At 38.7% G+C, this 21,649-nt stretch overlaps 1 protein-coding gene across 3 annotated transcripts in view; it reads right to left on the bottom strand.

Moving 5' to 3' along the window:
• atp13a3 (ATPase 13A3) overlaps positions 1-18,304 on the bottom strand; it is a 37,764-nt gene extending 19,460 nt beyond the window's left edge. For 2 of the 3 annotated variants that reach the window (XM_085132217.1, XM_085132218.1), the window contains exons 1-12: positions 18,082-18,304; positions 9,992-10,072; positions 5,477-5,562; positions 5,204-5,377; positions 4,306-4,548; positions 4,055-4,125; positions 3,726-3,809; positions 3,474-3,543; positions 2,922-3,056; positions 2,106-2,178; positions 1,154-1,285; positions 854-1,036 (exon numbers count right to left, since the gene is read on the bottom strand). In XM_085132217.1, the coding sequence (XP_084988343.1) occupies positions 854-1,036; positions 1,154-1,285; positions 2,106-2,178; positions 2,922-3,056; positions 3,474-3,543; positions 3,726-3,809; positions 4,055-4,125; positions 4,306-4,548; positions 5,204-5,377; positions 5,477-5,527 (1,216 nt within the window). In that variant the 5' untranslated portion in view covers positions 5,528-5,562; positions 9,992-10,072; positions 18,082-18,304. The remainder of the gene's footprint in view (positions 1-853; positions 1,037-1,153; positions 1,286-2,105; positions 2,179-2,921; positions 3,057-3,473; positions 3,544-3,725; positions 3,810-4,054; positions 4,126-4,305; positions 4,549-5,203; positions 5,378-5,476; positions 5,563-9,991; positions 10,073-18,081) is intronic. The other variant, XM_085132219.1, reaches the window with a different exon arrangement.
• Between the last annotated feature and the right edge of the window lie 3,345 nt (positions 18,305-21,649).

Raw genomic sequence — 21,649 nt, 5'->3', positions numbered from 1 at the left:
ATTTAAAAGTTTTTAGCCGCGCTTGTCCGCCATTGCCGCGTTTGAGTTTTGGACGAAATGCATTCTGGGATATTTAGCTGTACCAAGTCCACACAAATCACCACCGATGCATGCGCGATAAAACGGGCGGAGCGAGAACACATCCGGGAATTTTTCACGTTCTCGGCTTGATGCGTACTTTGAATTGGAACAGTACTTGAATCTCCGACTGATGACGTATCACGAGTACACGAGAACGCAAGTACGCATATTGAGACAGGCCCTTACTTTCTTTCCTTCTGTCATTTGAACTGAGGCAAAATGTTCTGGCCAAATGGACTTTTATAGATCAAACAGCAAGCTTGTTGTTCTAAATTGACAAACCATTTAATTCCAGCCAACTTGATAAAGGATTTTATCAACTTAAACAACCAACTTAAACATATGGTAAATGTCCTGTATTTATATAGCGCTTTACTTAGTCACTAAGGACCCCAAAGCGCTTTACACATCCAGTCATCCACCCATTCACACACACATTCACACACTGGTGATGGCAGCTACATTGTAGCCACAGCCACCCTGGGGCGCACTGACAGAGGCGAGGCTGCCGGACACTGGCGCCACCGGGCCCTTTGACCACCACCAGTAGGCAAACATGGGGTTAGTATCTTGCCCAAGGACACAACGACCGAGACCGTCGGAGCTCGAACCAGCAACCTTCCAATTACAAGACAAACTGCCAACTCTTGAGCCACAATTGCTCCATACATGTCTCACTGTTATACTGTAGCAGTATAACAGTTTTAAAAGATCTGGATTATTATAATCACATTAATCATTAAAGAACTTGAATCCAGACCCCCAAACTAACCTGTGCGCACCACTACAGCCTTGACCAGTTCGCCTGTGTAGAAACGGGTCTGGATGACATTGGTGCCACAGAAGAGTGTGTGTCTCTTATGCTCCTCTGTGTTGTAGGCACTACCAGCCTCCTCCCCCCTGTCCCCTGCCACTGGGTTTGGGAGGTTGGTCTTTGTCACTGGAACGCTCTCACCTAATGAGGATTAAAGACATTAGCACTGCCAGAAATACATAAGAGGAAAACCAGACTGTTTGGAACTTGCAAAGAAATAAAACTTGAAGAAACAAGTCTTTACATGCGCTTCTCTACCTGTAAGCATGCTTTCATTGACGATACAGGTGCCGCTGACCAACACGGCGTCACATGGCATGATGGTCCCATTGCTGGGGATGACTATCACGTCACCGGGCACCAGATCAGTAGACAAAATTTCCTCGATATCTGCCAGGAAATATGTGGTAGAAACAAAGTGAGTGAATGTGTGCAATCAGATACAGACATCATACCTAAAACAGGAGACGTGACAAATGTATTCCAAGTGTAGACAGTGGACATGAAAGGCAACAGGGATGAGGAGATTGTAATAAACCCGAGGCAGACCCGACAACTCGCTCATTCTTTTCAACATATTGTTGTCGTCCTTTACAGACACACACAACAACAGCAACGACAACAACAACAGTCAGCACAGAGTTGCAGACGCCGTGCAGGTGTGTCCGCCTCCCCTGCAGCAGCACTGGCAGCAGCACCGCCACAGAGGTATTTTGTGTTTAAGAGCCTCATAGTCTTGTTCAGCACTTCTCTCATTAATAATGCCTCTCTACGCAGCAGTGGAAAAAGCTGAGGCATCATAAGCAGTACCTTGCAGTTTATGTGCCCCCACAGCTGTCTGACAACTCTAAACCCAAGTTCAACCGCCCTCCTTTAGACAACTAATGACCTGCATTTTGAGATGCTAAGGTGATGGTATTGTCATCACTTCTGCAAACACAAACAGAACCTTTTGTGCAGAATAACAGACCAAACTGTCCATCCTTACTGTCATATAGACTCTAACGTTGCAGTGTTTCACAGCAGAGGACATCTAGAGGGCAGCCAGTGCTGGCTCGGCATAAATGCAGAAAAATCCCTGTTGTCAGATTTGGATTGGAAATCACTTTTTGAAACTAGGTGAATATAGAAACGCCTGCTGCATTTTTCCTATGAAAACAATTTTTGAATCTCAAACAAAAGACAAAATCAAAGAAAAAGTTTTACAAACCGTTATTGGCTCGGCATACGGACACACGAACAATACTGTGAGCTGCCACCATGTCATGAAGCATGACGTATTGCTGGAGAAAGAAGAAAGATAACAATGATTAAAAAACCTTTTAATTCCTATGAACATCTATGAATTGCAAGGATGTTTTCATTTGAGTTAGTCAACCATGAGCCAGTAAACCACGTGCATGCGTTGGCCTGAAAACGCTAGATTAGATACTCAGTTTAGTCACTGGTATAAATCATAATGGTAGAAGGAAATAAGAAGGGAAAAGGTCTTCAATGGGCAGTCATCTGATTCTGTGGTACTTAATGTAATGTTCCATAAATGAGTCACCCTTTGAAGACGTTTATCTGAGACTGAAAACAAAAACAATCGTGGGAACGCCATCAGGCAAAAACACCGTTGGACAAACCGGGCTGAGGCCCCATTGCTAATGAGGTGGGGAAAAGCAAAAGCTAAGTAAGCCGTGATCATTATGTTTTGACATAATGGTACAATAAGTAAATCTAAGGAAACGTTATCAGTGGCTGATATGACATAAATACTTGAATAGTTTAAGTTATTCCAAAGATGCTGAAGATTTTCAAAACAAGTGTTTATATTAGAAAAAAAGAATCAACCGGTTTCTTCTTTCACACATTTGCTGATTAATTAATAAATAAGTAGATCTCTGTGCTAAAATTTAGCTTCATTAAACAAAATCTAAGTATTACAGAAAAACAAAGTGAACTAATTTTCAATCCACTGACTTTAAATTGCTCCTGACAGAAACACGAGTTCAATTCAATCTCCTGATGTTGCAGAGCTCACCTTTTTGATGGTGTACAAAGAGGTAGCTATGGATATGACCGACATTAAAACAATGGCCGCAGCATAGTAGTAATACTCATCGGCACTCCACAGGATCACACTGAAGAGTTGGAAGATGTAGAAAGGGTTGAGGACCTGCAGAAGGATTTAGAGAGGAATCGGTATGGCAAGCAAAGAGGTCAAATAAAAAAAAAACAACACAAAGAGAGAAAACCAGAGAGAGATCCAGAAATCACAAGAAAACAGAAATATTTGAAAATGTTGAACCAGTACAATTTCTTTAGATTAAAAAAAAAAAAAACACCTTTTCATTCATCATACACTGAAATTATTACTTCAGCTAATCGCATTAACATGAAAAAGTAGCAAGACAGCAGTACATAAGCACGACTCTGTTCTGACAGAAGAAAAGGATTTCTGTTCTCAAATTATCATACGTGTGCCACACAATAAACTAATTCACTAATATTTGGTGCGAGGTGTCAATAAACCCACAAGATGAAGAGATGCCTCTCACACAAATTCATGCTGCATACAGAAACTCAAACTTACCTCTTTGATAAGCAGCTTGAAAACAGAAGGCACTTTCACTGCAATTTCATTCACTCCGAAGAACAGTCTCCTAAAAGACAGGAAGAAAAATTGTATTTAGTTTGTGTGTAAATACCAAAGCCTGTGGATATTCCTCCTCCACTGTTCAGTAACTCCAGTTGCAATATCAGGGCTTATCGTTTTTAACCCCAACAACAACTCCTTGCACCTACAGTGCCGTACAAACTTGAGTGACTTTTGATTGAATGTTACCTGTACTCCTGCTGGTTCCTAGTCAGGCCTGTGCTGTGCTCCGAGTGGAGGGTGGAGCAGCTGACCTGCAGATCCTCCAGGCCACTGTAATAGGATCATTGGAGGAGATACTTTAATTCCACATAACCGCAACAGCAAAAGCAAAACAAGTATGCAAGTTGCTATAAAATGAAAATCTTCTCCCCCTCGAGTTTTTTTTGTTAGTCAACATACAGAGCAAGAGACATATATTTAGTTGTCATTACTGCTGTGTGCAACCTTTGAAGAGTTTACTTAAGAGGATTCTGCAGTGAAAATAAAAAGTTATATAGTTATAAAAGAATGCTTACTTTAAAACCTCAAAGTTCTGCTTCTCGTCGCTCCAATAATACTTTGTGCTATGAAAGGTAAAGTAGCGAATCTGAGGGGAAAAAAGAGCAAAGAGACCAAAATAAGAGACAGATTTATTTGGCAAAAGTAATCATATTTGTATTGTTGTCCATAAAGCAACCCTTCTATGAACTTGAAAACGACGGTCACATTCATTTATGTGCTTCCAGTTTATACTTCAGATTTATGTTGAGACAAGTGTTGTGCCTACCTGCGTGGGCTGGTAGTCTGCAAATTTCCTGATGAGCTCCTGAGCAGGGCTGCCACCGGAGGGGTGAGCGGTGTGTCCGTTGGCCTGAGGTGGGGAAGCAGAGGAGGAGAAGGGGCAGGAGAGGGAGGAAGGAGAGGAAGGGGAGGAGGGGGAGGTGGTCTGGGTCTCCAGGCTGTAGAAGGGGTTTCTCCCTGGGGCAAGCATCACTCGCACCCTGGCCAGGAACCAGCGCCGGAACTCATCCTAAACCACCCAAACAAAGTTAATCTAGTGAATTTCTGAGAAGCTTCATTAAGTAACAACAAATTTCCCCATATTAAGTGCAATATTTATGAGGAGGAACAACATTATTCTATATGTCAGTCTCCATTTTTAGTCACTGGGAAGTGGGGTGAGAGCTCATAACTATATTTCCATTAATATAATGGAAAAATACAGATGTGAAATCTTTTATTATAATAATAATAATAATAATAATAATAATAAAGTAGACAGACAGAAATCAACACAAAAAAAACAACAAAGAAAAAGCCCACAACTGTGTTTGCACATTTTAAAAATAAATGTTAATTATTATCATTATATTATTTACTAGTCTTCAAAATAGTTACTTCTAATTACATCTTTACCATTTTTTCATAAATTGGCAAGACCAAATAATAAATAAAAAAATAAGATTTTTTTAATATGTTTTGATTAGTTTGTTGATAAAATGTTTAATCTCTAAAATCCACCACTTCCTTTCACAATTTCTTGATTAGATTTTTTCCAACCAAATATTAAAAACCCATTTAATACAAAGAAAGAGAGAAAAAAATAGAAAAACTTATTTTCTAAGTAAATATTTTTTCTCTTTTTTGAATAATAATGACTCACTGCTGCTTTACTTGCTACCTACCGTAGAGCGCAGCAACACCACTTCGGCATCACGGGCTGTGGTACGAGTGCAGGTGGACTTGACGCACCATTCTGGCATCCAGTAGAGCACCAGGAGAAGGAAGCCCCCTGTACACAGCACCCCGAGGCCCACCAGGGCCAGCCGCCAACGACACAGACGGTAGCCCTGCAGCTCCTTAACAAAGAAAAAAGAGAAAACAGGAGCACAGTATGGCACGTTAGGAAGGAATCGTTTTTTCAAGATGCGTATATGTGAAATGAAAAAGACACATACCATCTCCTCCTCTTCCCCCTTGTTGACAATCTTGAGGTCTTCCTTCTCCATGCTGAGAACAGTTTGCCAAGCCCCTTCCTTAGTCACTGCAAACAGATCAGGCAAAGTGTCAACGGTGAAGAGTGCGGGAAACATTTAAGCTTCACAGCAGGCTTTGAAACCAAGAGCTCAACAGCACAGCGTCAGTGTCGGAACAAGTCACAAGATAACACCAGAGTATTTGTTTAAATTAAAGATTGATTAATCAAAGACCTGTAAAGTGCTTAAGAATGTCAAATGTGACAGAAACGCTAATGTCAAAAGCAAATTACGACTTTGGAAAGCAAGTTTCTGTCTTTTTAATCAATAGTCTTAACTCAATCTTCTTGACTGAAGTGACCAGGGATTTTGTATTTAAGCTCCACGTGGCAGGTCAGATATTGCTTAGGAAGGAAGCTGAATTTCTGCATCATTCACAAGATCAAAAAAACATTTACCAGCACTCAAAGTATGCACTTTAAGCCAAAGAGGTTTGGACCAGTGGAAGTAACGGCAACTACAGGAGGGTTTTAATCTATAACACATATAGTCACACATATAATCTATTAGAGGTGGGAATCACCATACATCCCACGATACGATATTATCACAATACTTAACGCACGATACGATATTATTGCAATATTTTAAAATATTTTGCGATATTCAGATTCTGTACATAAAGGTAAACTTTATCAATATTCATTTTCTCTAATATCAAAGTCTCACACTCAGTCTTTCTCTCATTTCAGTCAGTTTTATAAACTGAACGGTTTGTATTACAGTCTAGTCCAACTTAACTGAATCAACCATCTGGTACAATTATAGCTATTCTGAACTATGCAGTTTATGAAAACTATGCAGCCCCTTCAGCAACTGAAGAATTTGAAAGTAAATTAAAACAAAATATAATTTTACATTAAATAAAAAAGTTTTAAACTTAATTAAAATAAAACATGTCTTAAATTAAAATAAGTAAACTGTCATGTTTATTGCTGCCATAAAACAGTTAAACACATTTGGACAGTGAAGGAATGTCAGGATTCTTGCTCAGAAAAAGGATCAACATGCTCTGAAGTCAGAGCACAAAAACCTTTTTTGTAACAAAATATCGATTTCTGCTGTCCCTGTATCGATACATTATTAGCAAACAAAATATCACCATACTACACAGTATCGATTTTTTCCCCCACCCCTATAATCTATAGAATATATCGTTTTAGCTAGCATATCATACACATGTTATACTCGCTAACCCTGCAAGCATGCTATATATTTTATTTTTACATTTCTTGAAAGAAATCTCACTTGTGGATTTTTCCTCCAATAAAGTTTGAAGTGACAAATCCTCACCCCCCACCTGCCTTTTCTGGCTGCTGCTTCAAACAATACTGTCTTTATTTCTGTGTCTCTCTCTTATTATGAATCACTTTGTGGCAGAATACACTTTAGACAAATGTAAATGAAAGCATCGCCGTATGCCAATTGTAAACTGCAGGCATGTGCCAGTCAGTTTAGAATAGTTCTCATTAACTAATTTCACTTGGTAAGGATAAAATTGGAATAAAATATAAATTAAAACATTATGGACATAAAGTTAAGAACATAAGTGAACCGCTTTGTTTTTCCTATCTCTGTCCACATACAGTCGTGCAGCATTTACACTTTGTTAAAGAGATTTAAGCAAATTACAAATTCACATGTAGACTGTAGCACACAAAACATGGCCCAGCAACAATGAACAGCACTTCCCAAAAAGCTGCTCAACCTTAGTACACCTGAGACTATCTCTTAAGACTGTCACCACACCCACACAGTCTGAATGACTCATCAAACTCGTGCATTACTCCATATCAAACTTGTTGCTCCATTCCTCTCTCAATTCCCAAGAGGACTGCACATCCCGTACAGAAGGAAAATTGTGTTTTGTGTTTGGACGTGCATGTGAATTTTGCTGTATTATCCACTGAACAATCTTTGTCAAATGACTTCTAAGGTGCTTGTAAACACAAGTTGAGTATAGGCAGTTTCACTTTTTACTTAAAAAACCCAGCAAACCCTCACTAAGTAATATTACAGACAGTTGATCAGGTTCACTCCAGAGGGGCTAAATGGGGAAACATGGCACACAAAGATGCAAAGTAATGTTTCAAGAAGTAAGGCCCAGACATTAAAACAGTGCCGCATTTGACCATTTCTACATTCCACAAAAGACAAGAGAAACTAAAAAAGAAATCGGAGAATCCAGCTTCTCTGATTACATCGGGCACCACTGGTGGGGTGTGGAGTAACTGAAAGTCAAGAAAAACAAGCCTCTGTCCATCTGTACCTACTTATACACAATAGTTCTGTGTAATTACACCCAAACCAAGGACTGCTCGACCTTTACCTTCCACTGTGCTAGCCTTATACAGGTCAGTATAGACAGGAGTCAAAGTTAACTGAAGTTAGACTCAGGTTATAAGCCTGAATATTAAATAGCAAAATGCATCAGTACACACAAAGATAAGCAACTCCAACGAGGTATTAAATCAGGCAAATAGTTAGGATACCCTCTCTGACAGCAATTATCACTGGAGAGTTCTGGTATGATATGTCAGGACAGAGTGCCAACAGGGCCACCCTTCTACTGCATCCAACGCCCTGTATAACCCAATTATCCTGTATCACTGCCTCGCACACTCAGATCTTATCTGCCTGCTGCACCCGGGTGGACTTTTTCTCTGGCATACTGCGGGATATTTTGCTTAGGACCAAGCCCTTCCTTGTATTTTTCAATGGCAGCCCCCCTAGCCAGCGCTCAGCGGTGGCTGCATAACAACAAGAACATTCCCTCCTAAATTTCTGCTATAACTGGAAATGCCAACCCAAGTACATCATGGACACAAGCAGCCACATAACTGTCCAGAAATGCATTGGGAAGGCACAAGCACAACCCCGATTGCATTACAGAACCATAGAAACATAAGCTCAGGTAATTAGTTCCAGTGATTACCATGGACCAAATGGATTTAAATTTATTAACAGGAATCATTTCATCTTATTTTAAAAGCTTGTACAGATTCTCCCACATACAGCTTAATAATTACAAACCATTTCAGTATTAACATCCTTATTTTCAAGGACCAAACAGTCTTGGGATCTGGTGTAGGTGAAGATGATATACAGTGGGGGAAAAAATACTCATGAGACACTCAGAAAATTTGCCAAGACAAAGTTTGAAATAAATGGAAAAAAGAAATTAATGTGACAATAGTTAGCATCAAGGAGGATTTATAGGCAGAAAGCATGCTTGGCAATCTTTCCATAAAACTACATGCATTTAGCTTGACAACAATTTAAGATTAATCAAAGATTTTTGTACATAAAACTCTGGTAACAGAGAGTGGTGTCATATGCTTTGGACTGTTAAAGGTTACACCTGAGTCATTAACTATTCTGTATTAAAGTGGTACTACAATAGAACCCTGTGGCACACCTCTGTTGACACTAATGAGGCTGGACTGTAAGCCATCAGACCCCACAGCTTGTATACCACAGCTGAGACAATTTGCCACCAAAACCAAAAAAAGATGCCTCATAAGACAGTCACGATAAAGAGAATCAAAAGCCTTAGATCAATGAGTACATATAATCAGGTACTGTTTTGTACCCCAAACAGAAGAATGACAAATAAATGACACGTTTTAAAATAGAGTACTATGTTAAAAATGACCTCAATGACATAACATCCAAATATAAATTGCAGCTAAAAAGGATTACAGAGTATCAAGTTTATGTGGTTACTGAAACCAAGACTGTTACGTAGTCTGTCCAGATAACAGAGGGTGGTGACCTCTAATTACAGGCTCCAAACAGACAACAGCAGTTGAAACCTTACCAGACTTATGACCCCATTTATGATTCAAATACTACTATGTGACAACTTAACTGAAACTAAGAAAAAGTAGAGTCAAATTTTTTTTCCCCATCTGCCAGGTTAGGAATGGTTACAAAGTAAATAAATAAGGTGTATGGAAATATTGCAACATAATAAGAAAATTGGGTATGGTTAAAAGTTTGCTAAAATGCCGTAACAATAGAACATTTTGCCTCATAACAGAGAAAAAAATATAGTATTAGTATACTATATATAGTATAGTATTAGTATAGTAGTAACAGAGAAAAATATAGTATTCGTTGTTGCCTTCCTTTTACTTAATTCATGAAGTAAAACAGCAGCTGATCGTCATATTTGCTGTGCAATTGACCCATTGGGGATTAATCAGAATCAGAATACTTTATTGATCCCTAGGCGAAATTATTAACACTTTGCTTGTCTGGTAATTAAAATGAAGATTTTTTTTGGATATGTGGATAAATTAGATATTGAAAACCGCAAAAAGTTGAACATAACTAAATTACTGCTTAACGTGAATGTTCAAATGATTCATATTAAAGCATGCCTCGGCAGATTTCAGCAACATAACTGAGTGAGTAGGTTTATGGTGCACCTACCTTGAGAGCCAGGGACAAAATGCCCCAGGCGGTCCTCTTCCCCACAGTTAGCTTGCTCTCTAACCACACTAACCTGGAACCCTGGATGGAAAAATCCATAGAAAAAAACATTAAAATTACATCAAACAATCCACATTCCAATTGATTTCCAAATATTCTGAGTCTTAGGTAGGTTGAAGGTTAACTGAGGATACACATTTACAAACCAATATTACCAAATAGCCAAAACTGTTCAGAGCTTCTCCTTAATTGTCGCTTCATCAAGATACAGAAAGATTGCTTCAGAATTTGATTGAAGTTGATCATTTGATTTGGTCCTGTTGCCACCTTTTCCAACAACACTTCAATTCATCTTCTTTTTTTAAAGTTAAGTAACTAAAGAATTAAATAAATAAATAAAATGGGTTAAATGGGAGTTTAGTCCAAAACCTAAACTGGCACCACTGTGGAATAAGAAGTCCGTTCATATAAGATGGATCTGTTGGGTTTCAAAAGTTATTCATTATGATGTTGTACCTATCTTAACAAACGTTTTTGACCTATTTTACACCTGAAATTATTAAAAGATTTACTGTGTGACAAACTGTTCATTTGGTTTTATTTATTCATTACTGAGAATATACAAGCATGTTGTGGCCTCCAAACTGAATGTTGAGGATGAAACAGGTTCCAGTTTTACATCTTCCCAGGGACTTCAGAATCTCAGTACTTCAGGTGCCAAGATGATAAGAAAGTTTAGAATTACACCAGCTAATTGCTCAGCAGATAAGGTATGCCTCCTGCTTTGAATACGAGAGTGACAGGAGAAACTAGTATTCTCACTGGAACACTGAGGACCTTGTGTGAGGCCTCCAGGAGCCAACATGACTTCACAGATATTTATAGATCGCTTGAGCCCAGCCTAAGGCCACATTGTTGTCTCTTATCTAATCAAATAAGAGACAACAATGTGGCCTTAGACTAATCAATCTGCCATTGTATTAATAAGCAATGTTTGCTTGGGGAAAAAAATAAAACATGAAGCAGCTGTTGATCTTTTTTTCCCCAAACAAGAGAAAACATTGCAATCATCCGAGTTCCTGCAAAGACTCTGTAAGCTGAAAAAAATCCACTTAATATAAATTTATAAAACCTCAGAGGCTCAATCATGAACACCTATTTGAGTCCTAAAGCATCTATGATCCTGTACAGCTTTTACACAGCCCAGTGCCTTATATAACCACAATATTGTAGGCATGTATTTGATTGCCGAGTTTATGGCTTTAATATGCAAACAATCATTAAAGTCAGCAAGTGGAACATTACATACGGCCAGCATGGAAACAAATTCTACCAAAGCGGGCTACCAATGCTTCTCCATTTTATTCTGTGAAATATTTTTTAGTTACTGTATCAACTACAAAAATTGTTAGAAAACACTAAAATATGTCATCAAAATCTTTGATGCAAGTACATCCACTTACATAAAATTTACACGGCATACAAGAAGCGTCCAGAGAACCGTTCTTGTTCTCAATTCTTTTTTTTTACCAATAACAAATGATTAGCGGTCAAAGATTCACTTAGCATGTGGGATTTAATTAAAAATACGTCTTGCACATAATGCTCGGGCACTTTGTAGATTTCTATCTTAGCAAAGAGACAAATAAATAAAGAGAGTAGACATATACTCCTTTCCCTTTCTGTCCTGTTCTACAACACACAAGACAAAAAGGAAAAAGTGAACAATGAGCCATGACCTAATGACATAAGTCTATAATTCATGGAAGCATTTGGAGGAAAAAGTGTTTTGTTGCCATCAGACTCTGAACTCAATGCGCTTTCTTTATCACTTCCCCTCCTACTCATTGGGTATTAAAGCCAAACTATGTTTCCCATCATGAGCCAGTCATGTTGTTTATCACTGTAGCTTCTGGGTTCACTTTAAAAAATAAATAAATAAAATCTTTTAACTACCTGCCCTTCCTCTCCTGTGTAGACTAAAAGGAGTTCCTGAGACAGCCTTCAAAGTTCTCCACCACATAACATAAGTTTAACAAATAACTGAATACAATTTTAACTTGCTTGTTTTACCTAAAATGTATTTTCCATTCATGCACATAGAGCATCTACTGCATCCCTTGGGTTTAGGTACATACACAGATATGATGTAAAGTGTTGACTTGTTGTTTATAGTTAATCAGTTTGTTTGTTTTTATCCCAATAACAATATATTTCACAATCTAAACCCTTTTTCTGTAAATTCAGTGAATAATCTATGTAATCATCACATGGGAAGTACTATTTATTTTTTTACATCTGACAAAGTCGGTGTCAGACTTTGTTACAGAGGTAGAGCCAAATTTAGGAACAAGCGCCTCAACTTGTTTTGGCTGGTCTCTCTGGGATGCCACGGTGACTGTTGCAAACTGTCACCTAAAGCAACGAAAAACAATTGCAGTAAACAGTGCATTTCCTGCAGCACGAAATAAACGATAGAGTATAACATAAAACGATAGATAAAGTTGTCCGATATATTTTGTCAATCCGGGGGAGCATCACAATGGCATAACGATTATAACGCACAACCACAAACCACATGAATCCTAAACTTGCACACACAGAACATAAGAAAGAACTGCAAGGCTGAGGCTGTGTTGAGCATTCCAATCTTCAAATCTTTAAACCCAACCTTTAAAAAGAAACTCAGACTCTCAAACGTGTGCCGACATGCAATTAAGAACGGGAATCCAATTTGTCTGAAGTGCTGAAGCTTATCGAAAATAAGAAGGATTTGAGTGGTTAAATGCTTCATTTATTCAATACAAATCTTGAAATGATTTCAGTGTGTTCATCGGCACGTATAAAGACATCAGTTTAACCACTACACAGTAACACCAACTCTGATCACTAGTTGCAAAATGTTAACAGTAACTCTTCTATCTCATACCTGCCCTGCTCATATTCAATTTTGAGCGATTAAAGAAAGGTCAGGAGTCTCCCCGTGTATGAACAACAGAATTAATAATGATAGCTGTGTAAGGAATCTGAAGAAATCCAAACATTAGTTATGGTTATAATCGCAGCAATCACACCAGGGAGCCATGTCAAATTCATTCATCTGCAAGACATCAACCAGAAACACACAGCTTAAGTTGTTTTTAAAAAAAATACATGAAAAAACATCCTGCAAAAGATGGTATTTGTTTATCTCAACATCATGAATTCTGTTAGGAATTACCTAAGTCACAGACCTTAAACTCACAGAGGAACTGTTACAACTTCCCCATGTTATTCGAAGAAACGTCCAGCCGAGGAGCTTGAAAAACTGGTCTCAAGACAAACTAGGAAAACTGGCTTAGTTTAAAGGTAGTTAAAGGTGAGATCACCTTACAGCAGAAACAAATATAACAAAACAAACACAAAACTGTGAAGAGAGCTGCTGAACTGATGTGCCATCGTCATCTGTGTCAGGTGAAAACGGACTTCAACGGATGACTCCAGACGGTGAAAAACAAAAAAGAAAAGAAAAAAGACAGCTTGGTTTCCTTTCCTATGGGAAGAAAATACTAGAGGGAAAAGCCTGGGAAAAACTTTAATCCTCAAGATCAAAAGTATGCTAAGGTTCAAGTCTGACCGCATGATCTTGGATTAACAGGAAAATTGTTTGAAACTGTGCTTTTCACTTTACAGAGGTGTGTACTAGTACACATGTTCAATTAGGTATTAACTTTTTCAACACGGTCGTAACACCAAGACAGCTTTTTTACACTTTCCTATCCTCATATGAGAAACGAGTGAGGAAAATAACCCAAACAGTAGTCACAGTCTGCCAAGTCACCGGGCTGGACTGCCAGCGTCTGGTATATTCGGTAGGTACTCTGATTACATGCTACAAGCTAACAGAGTAAACGGTAGAATTACAAGTCATTTTTAAAGCTGCAGTGTGTCAGCAGCAAAGGAGCCAAGTGTCATTCAGCATTTCATACATGTAATGGTAGTAAAGCTCGACTTCAGCAGTTGTTTCTTATTATGAAACATCAGTTTAGGAAACCCAAAACTTCCCCTGTGTCAATATAAGTGCGTGGCTCCGCTACTGCAAGGTGGATTAGTGGTACAACTGTGCTGTTAACATGCATTACGTATTTTAACCCGGTATATGGAAAGTTTAAAAAAAAGTTTATATATTCTTTTAATATAATCTAATTATCTTTAGAAGATGCCTCTTGAATAAATGGACTGGTTCTTTTATAGAGCTATTCTACTCTGAGTAATCAAAGTGCTTTATATAACTTCCCTCATTACCCATTCACACCGATTCATACAAGCACTTTTATCTATGGTTTACTCAACTCAGTCAACAAGTGCTTTTTATCTAACATTCACACACATTCATACTCCAATAGATGCATCAACGAGCAACTTATAACTTAGTAGAAGACCTACTCTACCTCCTCCTACAACAGGAGGACTGTATCTAGATTCCACTCATATCACTTGTGACAACTGATTATGCTGAAAGATTCCGACGGGTGCTGATAAGAGCAAACATCAGTCTGCAAATAAGCTCTGCCATATATGCCTAATAACACATGATAAACAATGCTCTAAGGCCGTACAGCGCATGTTTGTCAAGATGTTTTCGGGGTTTTTATGACCTCGCTTTGCTACCTGAAGCCGTAAAAAGTCTTAATCAACATGACATTGCTATTCTCAGGTTTGCACTGGTCTGTTAGATTTTACAGTTGTTTCTATTTTCATTGAAAGCATTCTCACTTTTGCTGAGAACTTGAGTGTTCTGGTCTTACTGAAGGCAAACTGCGATACCAGCAGTAGAAAGCTGCGTTTCTCTATCACACTGCTCCGAGGCTCCCACATCAAACAGCGCCAGGCTGCTGAGAGGACTTTTACCATGTCAGGATATTTCACATCTCTGCTCTGAATTAACACTGGCAGGCCTTCCATCACAGGTTGATGTGTTCAAGCTCACCTGTAAAAGCCCTACAGGCACAGGCTCAAAGGACAGTGGAATACTGGCACCAAACTTCTTCATTTAAACCGCTTTCAAGTGGTCAGCTCGACAAGACCTCAAGCTCCCTCACAGAGAAGAGCCAAGTCCAAGGGTAAAAGGGCAAGTTAGCTTCTTAGTTCTTCAATTCTTCTTTATCCAGTTTAAAACAAAAAATAGTTTTAAGTGCTCATAAGTACAAAATTTACCCAAAAGATAAACAGATGAACAGACATAACTACAGACCTATCTTATTTACAGACTGGACCAAAAGTGTCAAATTTTATGGAATAAATGCAATTCATCTTACATCTGAATCCCATATTGCTCAGGTCTCACGTGAAAGGAGATCTAGAGGAATGGATATTACTCCACTCAACTCAACGTTCATATTGTCACTAACTGTAGTGATACTGAAGATAACACTGGCTCTGTTAACGTGAAAAGACATCAAATATTTACAAATATATTATCTACTGAGACACAAAGAAACTGGAACTTTAACAGGACATGTTTTGCTGGCTCAGTAAAGCCAAACAACTTTCTCATCCTTCCACTACTGAAGCCTTTTTTGGACCCAAGTCATATGTAAGTCCTATCACTTATATATGTATATAAATAGCAGCCTGCAGTCTGAATTATTGAAATATACACCATCTGCAGCACTGACAATACCGATACCCTGGCCTTGGGTATCTGTCAATACCAAATATAGCTTCATTGCAGTTTCAATGCCAGTGTTAAATTAAAAAGCTGGGAATCACTCTTCTGTATGAGTTTAGCTTCAACACTAATATCTTTACTGAAGTATTTACTAGCAATTAAAAGAATTTATACATTTTAAAAAAAAAATGACAACCAGACCATAAATTAAATTTTAAAAAAAAAATGTTTAAATGCATTTGTTATTTACCTAATTTATTTGAATTCACTCATTACTGCACAGTTGATCCTGTATTTACAAAGTCCCAAGTTAGTGCTACCTAATCCAAATACAGGATTGGTACATTTGCAATACAGAAATCCAAAAAGCAATTTACACCTAACTGTGCTGGAAGAATCTTTACTCAATAAAACTAATCTTCTGAAATTGATCTAAATGAATTACAAATGAAAAAACAAAACAAACAAAAAAAACACATTTTGACAGGTTTATATTCTTTTTACTTTGACACAATTTTTTCAAGCTAAAAGGATGATATCTTTGTATAATTAAGGTGTGATTCTCAGAGAAATAGAATCTTGCATAGTCAGATTTTTCTCTACAACAGTTTAAAAACGTTTTTTGGTAAAATTTGTGAACAGAAATGCAAGGATGCCCTTGATAGATCACAAATGTAAACATATTCTTTGTCGCTCTTTAAATCCATTCAGCGAAAGAACCAAACCCTTACACGTTTTTGCATGATCCCAATCTTCATCAAAACTTGCCATTTGGAGTGTACAGGTTACTAGTTTAAGACAGTCTTATGCAAACAGTCAACATCTTATCAGTTAGACGAGGTTATTTATATACCCAACAGTTGGCAAGTCAATTATCTGGCAACACCTGCATCACGAAGATGAAACAGTGTTTCAAACGAATCTGCAAAAATGTCAGTGAAAATTACAGATTAGCAAAGGGCGCGCGTGCATGCACGCACACACACAAAATCAAAGGCAGTGAAAATCCAAAATGGAAAGCATCACAGATATAAGGCCTCAAACCTGTACTCAGGTCAACAGGGTTAAGGCACGGCTGTAGGAGCCACAAGAAGAAGCTCTGGTGCTAATGTTTGCCAGAGGGCATGTGGAAAGTCCAGAGTCCACTTCGCAATCACACTGAGAATTTGTGGCAGAACTTAAAAACCTCTCTTCATGTGGGGCACAAGAGTGTCCGAGACCAGCTTTGCAAATTAACCACAACATGCACACAAGTAAAAGAGTGGGTTTAGTGAAAGCTGACAAAAAAAGGGGGAACACATTGCATAGATTTCTGATACAACTAAAATACCACGTGCCCTAAATCCAAATAGATGACAGTCACAGGGGTGCCAGTCCTGCTACTTCATGACTGATCGAGTCAGTCACAAAAGCTTTATGTTACAGCCTGGAGATGCCAGTGAACAATTTGCACATTTCAAACAAAATAATTTAGGAAAATTCACAACCTGATCTTTGACAAATATCAAATATAGCTCACTTACATTTGGCTTACTCTGAATAGTCATATATATATATATATATATATATATATATATATATATATATATATATATATATATATATATATATCTATCTCAATGCAGCTACCACGAGAAGCCTTTTATAAGACCTGTGATTAAATGCTATCAAACGATTAGTCAAAGTTATTTTATTAGCATGTTTTCATACGCTGTAGTTATTGCAGGTGTATTAACTTTTCCAATCCTACAAATTACTCGAGGATGAAGTGTAGCAGGTGTGTTAGATTAATTAAACTGTACGCCCAACAGTTTAAAGCGTCTTCAGATTTACTTTTTATGCTAACGAAATGATAACTGGATATGAAAAAAGCCATCTGCAGATCAAAAAGCTCATCACAACTGCGCAACTGGCATGCACATGTTTACAACTTGAAGGGTGAATGCTTGATTGTCTGTCACTACGTACTGTCAGTATCATAAAGGATATCACCAGGTACTGTCCAGCAAAACTGATCAGTATTAAAAATGTAAATATTACTCCGGGGGAACAATTCTGGCTACAATCCCAGGTATCCACTTAGGTGGGTCTGGGCAGATAAGAAGACATGAGTGAATGTTTGCTAGCTGGCTAACATTAGCCAAGTTGCATTGTTAGCCTGACTAGCTTAAAAACAACGTCCAGGTATCCTCCACTGTTGAGCTGTTTTCCCAATTTAATCGCTGCCAAAAGGAAAACTGTATCTCAGAGGCAACCGTGGTGATTCTCCACCCGTGCCGCTGGAAGGATGAGGCTGACGTCTCCACACGCATCAGCTAGGACCATACCGCTTTTAGCATTTAGCCGCGCTTGATAACGAAAGACACATGGGTGATGATGATGATGGTGGTGACAGCGATGAAGGCAAAACCGCACAGATATTTCATTATAAGACACTCACCCAGAACCACCTGGACACGCTGAAGATCACCTTCGAGTCATATTGAGAAGAAAGTAGCTGTTATCTGATGAAAAACGTCGCTGACGGAGAAAACGGGCTAAGTTGAAGAGAAAAATGTTGTCGCGGCAGAGAGGAGGCTTGCCGTGTGTTGACAGCTCAATGGGATAGACCGAGTACTACAGCAACGATGAACTGGCCTGAACTGGCTGTCTGACTGCAGGAAGTGACGTCCATCTTTTCGCGTGACGTCACGTAAGTAAGCGACGAGTACTTTTCCCTTAGAGATAATATTATAACAGCTGCAAAGGGAACGCTGCCTCATGCTATAGCCTTGGACGCAATAAATAAATAAATAAATAAAATAATGCTGGGCTAGCAAGGAGTCAGTGATGCCTCTAACACAACACAGTGTAGGCACAATATATGTGTAAGGAGGAAGTACAGATTTTTTATTGGTTATTTACGAACATGTTTTAGAGTTTCTCAAGAAGAAGCGATGACGAAAGCCATCAAAGCTTTATTGCTAAATAGAGCAAGAGTTTTAGAGTTTCCCAAGATTCGGGGTATCAAATATCTGCTCTGTCAGCTGTTCATCGTCCTTTTTTGTCTATTTTTTGCTTGTTTGTTCTACATAGTTTTCAGAGCAGGTTTGCTTATTCCAGCTTTCATTGTTTAAAGTATTTTTGCTTTGGTCAGTTTTGAGTATAGAGAAGGTGAGTATGAAGGCTCTGCGGATCAGGGGCGGATCTAAAGGGGTGGCGTGGGGTGGCAAGTGCCACCTTAGTTTTGCATATGACAGTGTGGGGTTGCATGGGGTGGCATGTGCCACCCCTAGTTTGACTCTAGTTTTGCATATGACAGTGTGGCAGTGTTGTTTATTAAAATAAGATAGCATTAACACTTTAGTCTAGCACTAAACTTCACCATGATATTGTCATGAATAGTAGCGCACACTAAACCAGGTGAGAGACACAAATATAGTTATTTCACTGTCTTTATTGAGCACATGAATGCTTTCTGCTTTTTGCAACTTCATAAATCTTGGGGGCTCAAAGAAATTAAGATATCCAAACTTGACATATTTAATCCCTAATTCAGCCAAGATTCATAAAAACTAGATAATTCTTTCTTCTGCCAAAAGCAGTGTACACACAACTTAAGTTCATATACCCCATTTGTAAAACACATGCCAAATCAGTTGCTCCTTTGACAAAGAAATTCAGCAACCCACGATTATATAATCCTTTATTCAGTAACAACCATGTATTCATGAGTGAAGATTTAGTTTCTGATTTATTCCTCACTTGCGCACTTCAACTATCGTGTCACTCCTGTGCAATTCCCCCCCCCCCCCCCCCCCTTTGCTAGCCAAATTTCAAGGTGAACAAAATGTTCTGCAGGATCGAATCATCCAGTGCCTGGCATGCTCTGCAGTGGAGTGGACGCTGACAAAGGGCCAAGAAAAACAGAAAGATCCTCTCCCCACTGCGGCTTCAGATGTGCTAATCCAGGCTCTTCATCACTTTTGCAAACAAAATTCCACCTTTTTATATGGGACACACGGATTGTTTTCTTTTGGCCTCAGAAGAGACTGACATGAGGCCCAGATCAAGCCATGCTAGCTCAGCATTTGTAATAGCATCAGACCCCTAAATGACAATTTGTCTTTGGGTCTATTTTTAAGATGGTAAAAAGCTTTAATTGCCAAGTCTCCAACAGAAAGTCCAGGACATAATTTTTTTTCAATATAGAATTACAGTCAATCTGTTTACTATGGTTGTAATGACTGATCTGAAGACTTATACAGCTACATACATGGGATATCTCCATATTCATCAACATTAGATAAGCTTTTGTGCATTCACTTTTCCAATGTAGTTAAGACAAATCTATTGCAGATATATAAATGCATTAACCATCTTCTTATGCACACCTGCTTAACTCTTCGTTAATCAGCCAATCACATGGCAGCAACTCAATGCATGTAGGCATGTAGACACAGTCAAGACAACCTGCTCGAGTTCAAACTGAGCAACAGAATGGAGATAAAAGAATTTAAGTGACTTTGAACGTGGCACAGTTGTTGCTGCAAGATGAGCTGGTCTGAGCATTTGTAGAAATTCTGGAATGATTGTGGGGGCACTTTCCCCCACAACAATCTCTATGGTTCACAGAGAATAGTCTGAAAAAGAGAAAATAGCCAGCTCTGCAGATGAAAATGACGTGTTTATGCCAAAAGCAAGAGGAGAGTGGTCAGGGTGTTTCAAGCTGAAAGTAAGGCAACTTTACCTCAAGTAACCACTTGTTAAAACCAAGGTATCGCTGAACCTTTAAGTAGATGAGCTACAGCAGCAGAGGACCACACCAGGTTCTCCTCCTGTCAGCTAGCACGAGGAAACTGAGTCTAGAATTGTCATGGGCAATAGCAGAGTGGAAAACATACATCAGTGGTTCAGGCTGGTGGGCTGGGAGTAATGGTGTGGCACATTTTGGGACCATTAATACCAACTGAGCATTGTTTAAACATCACAGCCTACCTGAATACTGTTGCTTACCATACCCATCCCTTTGTGATCAACTGTACCAATCTTCTAGTGGATGCTTCCAGCTGGAAAAAGCTCAGATCCTGCCAAGCTGGTTTCTTAAAACGTGACATAAAATATGCTGTCCTCAAGTGGCCTCCGCAGTTAATCCACTTTTGGGATGTGGTGGAGTGGGAGACTCTCATCATTGATGTACAGCTGACAAATGTGCAGCAACTGTATGATGTCATCGCATGGATCAAAATGTCTGATCAATGTTTTCAGCACCTTGTTGAATCTTTGCCACAAAGAATTAAAGTAAAAGCACAAGCAAAGTGTACCTAATAAGTTAGCCAGTGAGTGTATATTTAGCATTAGCATATTTAGCACTTGTGTAATCATGAATACTAGCATCAGTATAGCCGAGCAATAGGATTGTTTACAATATTATTATTACAATATTATTACCTTCATTATTATTAAAAAACAAACAAACAACAAAGTAGATAAATCACATGGCCTAAACATCAACACTGTCAGATCAAATAAAATTCAATAAACATTTCCCAGCCATTTCCACAGACAGAGCCGTTGTTAAGGACATTAATATCCACTGCTGATATCAGCAATTGCTTTGTTACATCTCATTAGTTGTTTCCCAGTCATTAGTCTGAGACCTGTCACTTGAGGAAATGTAACAGGGAGGAGTAAAAATGTAATTGTTCCATAATCAGGTCTTAGGAAGTTCCTTTAGTTAAAACTGACTCTAGTAACTTTTATTTTATGAAGCTTCACAGCAGGCAGATGGACGGAGGTCTGCTGAATGATGGAGAGGACAGACAAGCTCTGGGCGTCTAGTCTGGTTCTTATCTGCTCTGCCGGCTCTTTTCCCAGTCCAGCCCCGATAACCCAGGTCGACAAGCAAATACAGGATATGACCCAGTAACCTTGAATGGCAGCAGGGGAGTAATAGTGTTTTATTAGGGAAGGTCTTTTCTGTAAACCTTTCTAAAAGACAGAACGTCTTCAGGAGTTTGACGTTTGTG

This window comes from Neolamprologus multifasciatus, chromosome 15 (assembly GCF_963576455.1).
Source record: "Neolamprologus multifasciatus chromosome 15, fNeoMul1.2, whole genome shotgun sequence".
In the NCBI taxonomy this organism is placed as follows: Eukaryota; Metazoa; Chordata; class Actinopteri; order Cichliformes; family Cichlidae; genus Neolamprologus; species Neolamprologus multifasciatus.
The sequence above is the reverse complement of the archived record's forward strand: the minus strand, read 5'-3'. Positions and strand labels throughout refer to the sequence as shown.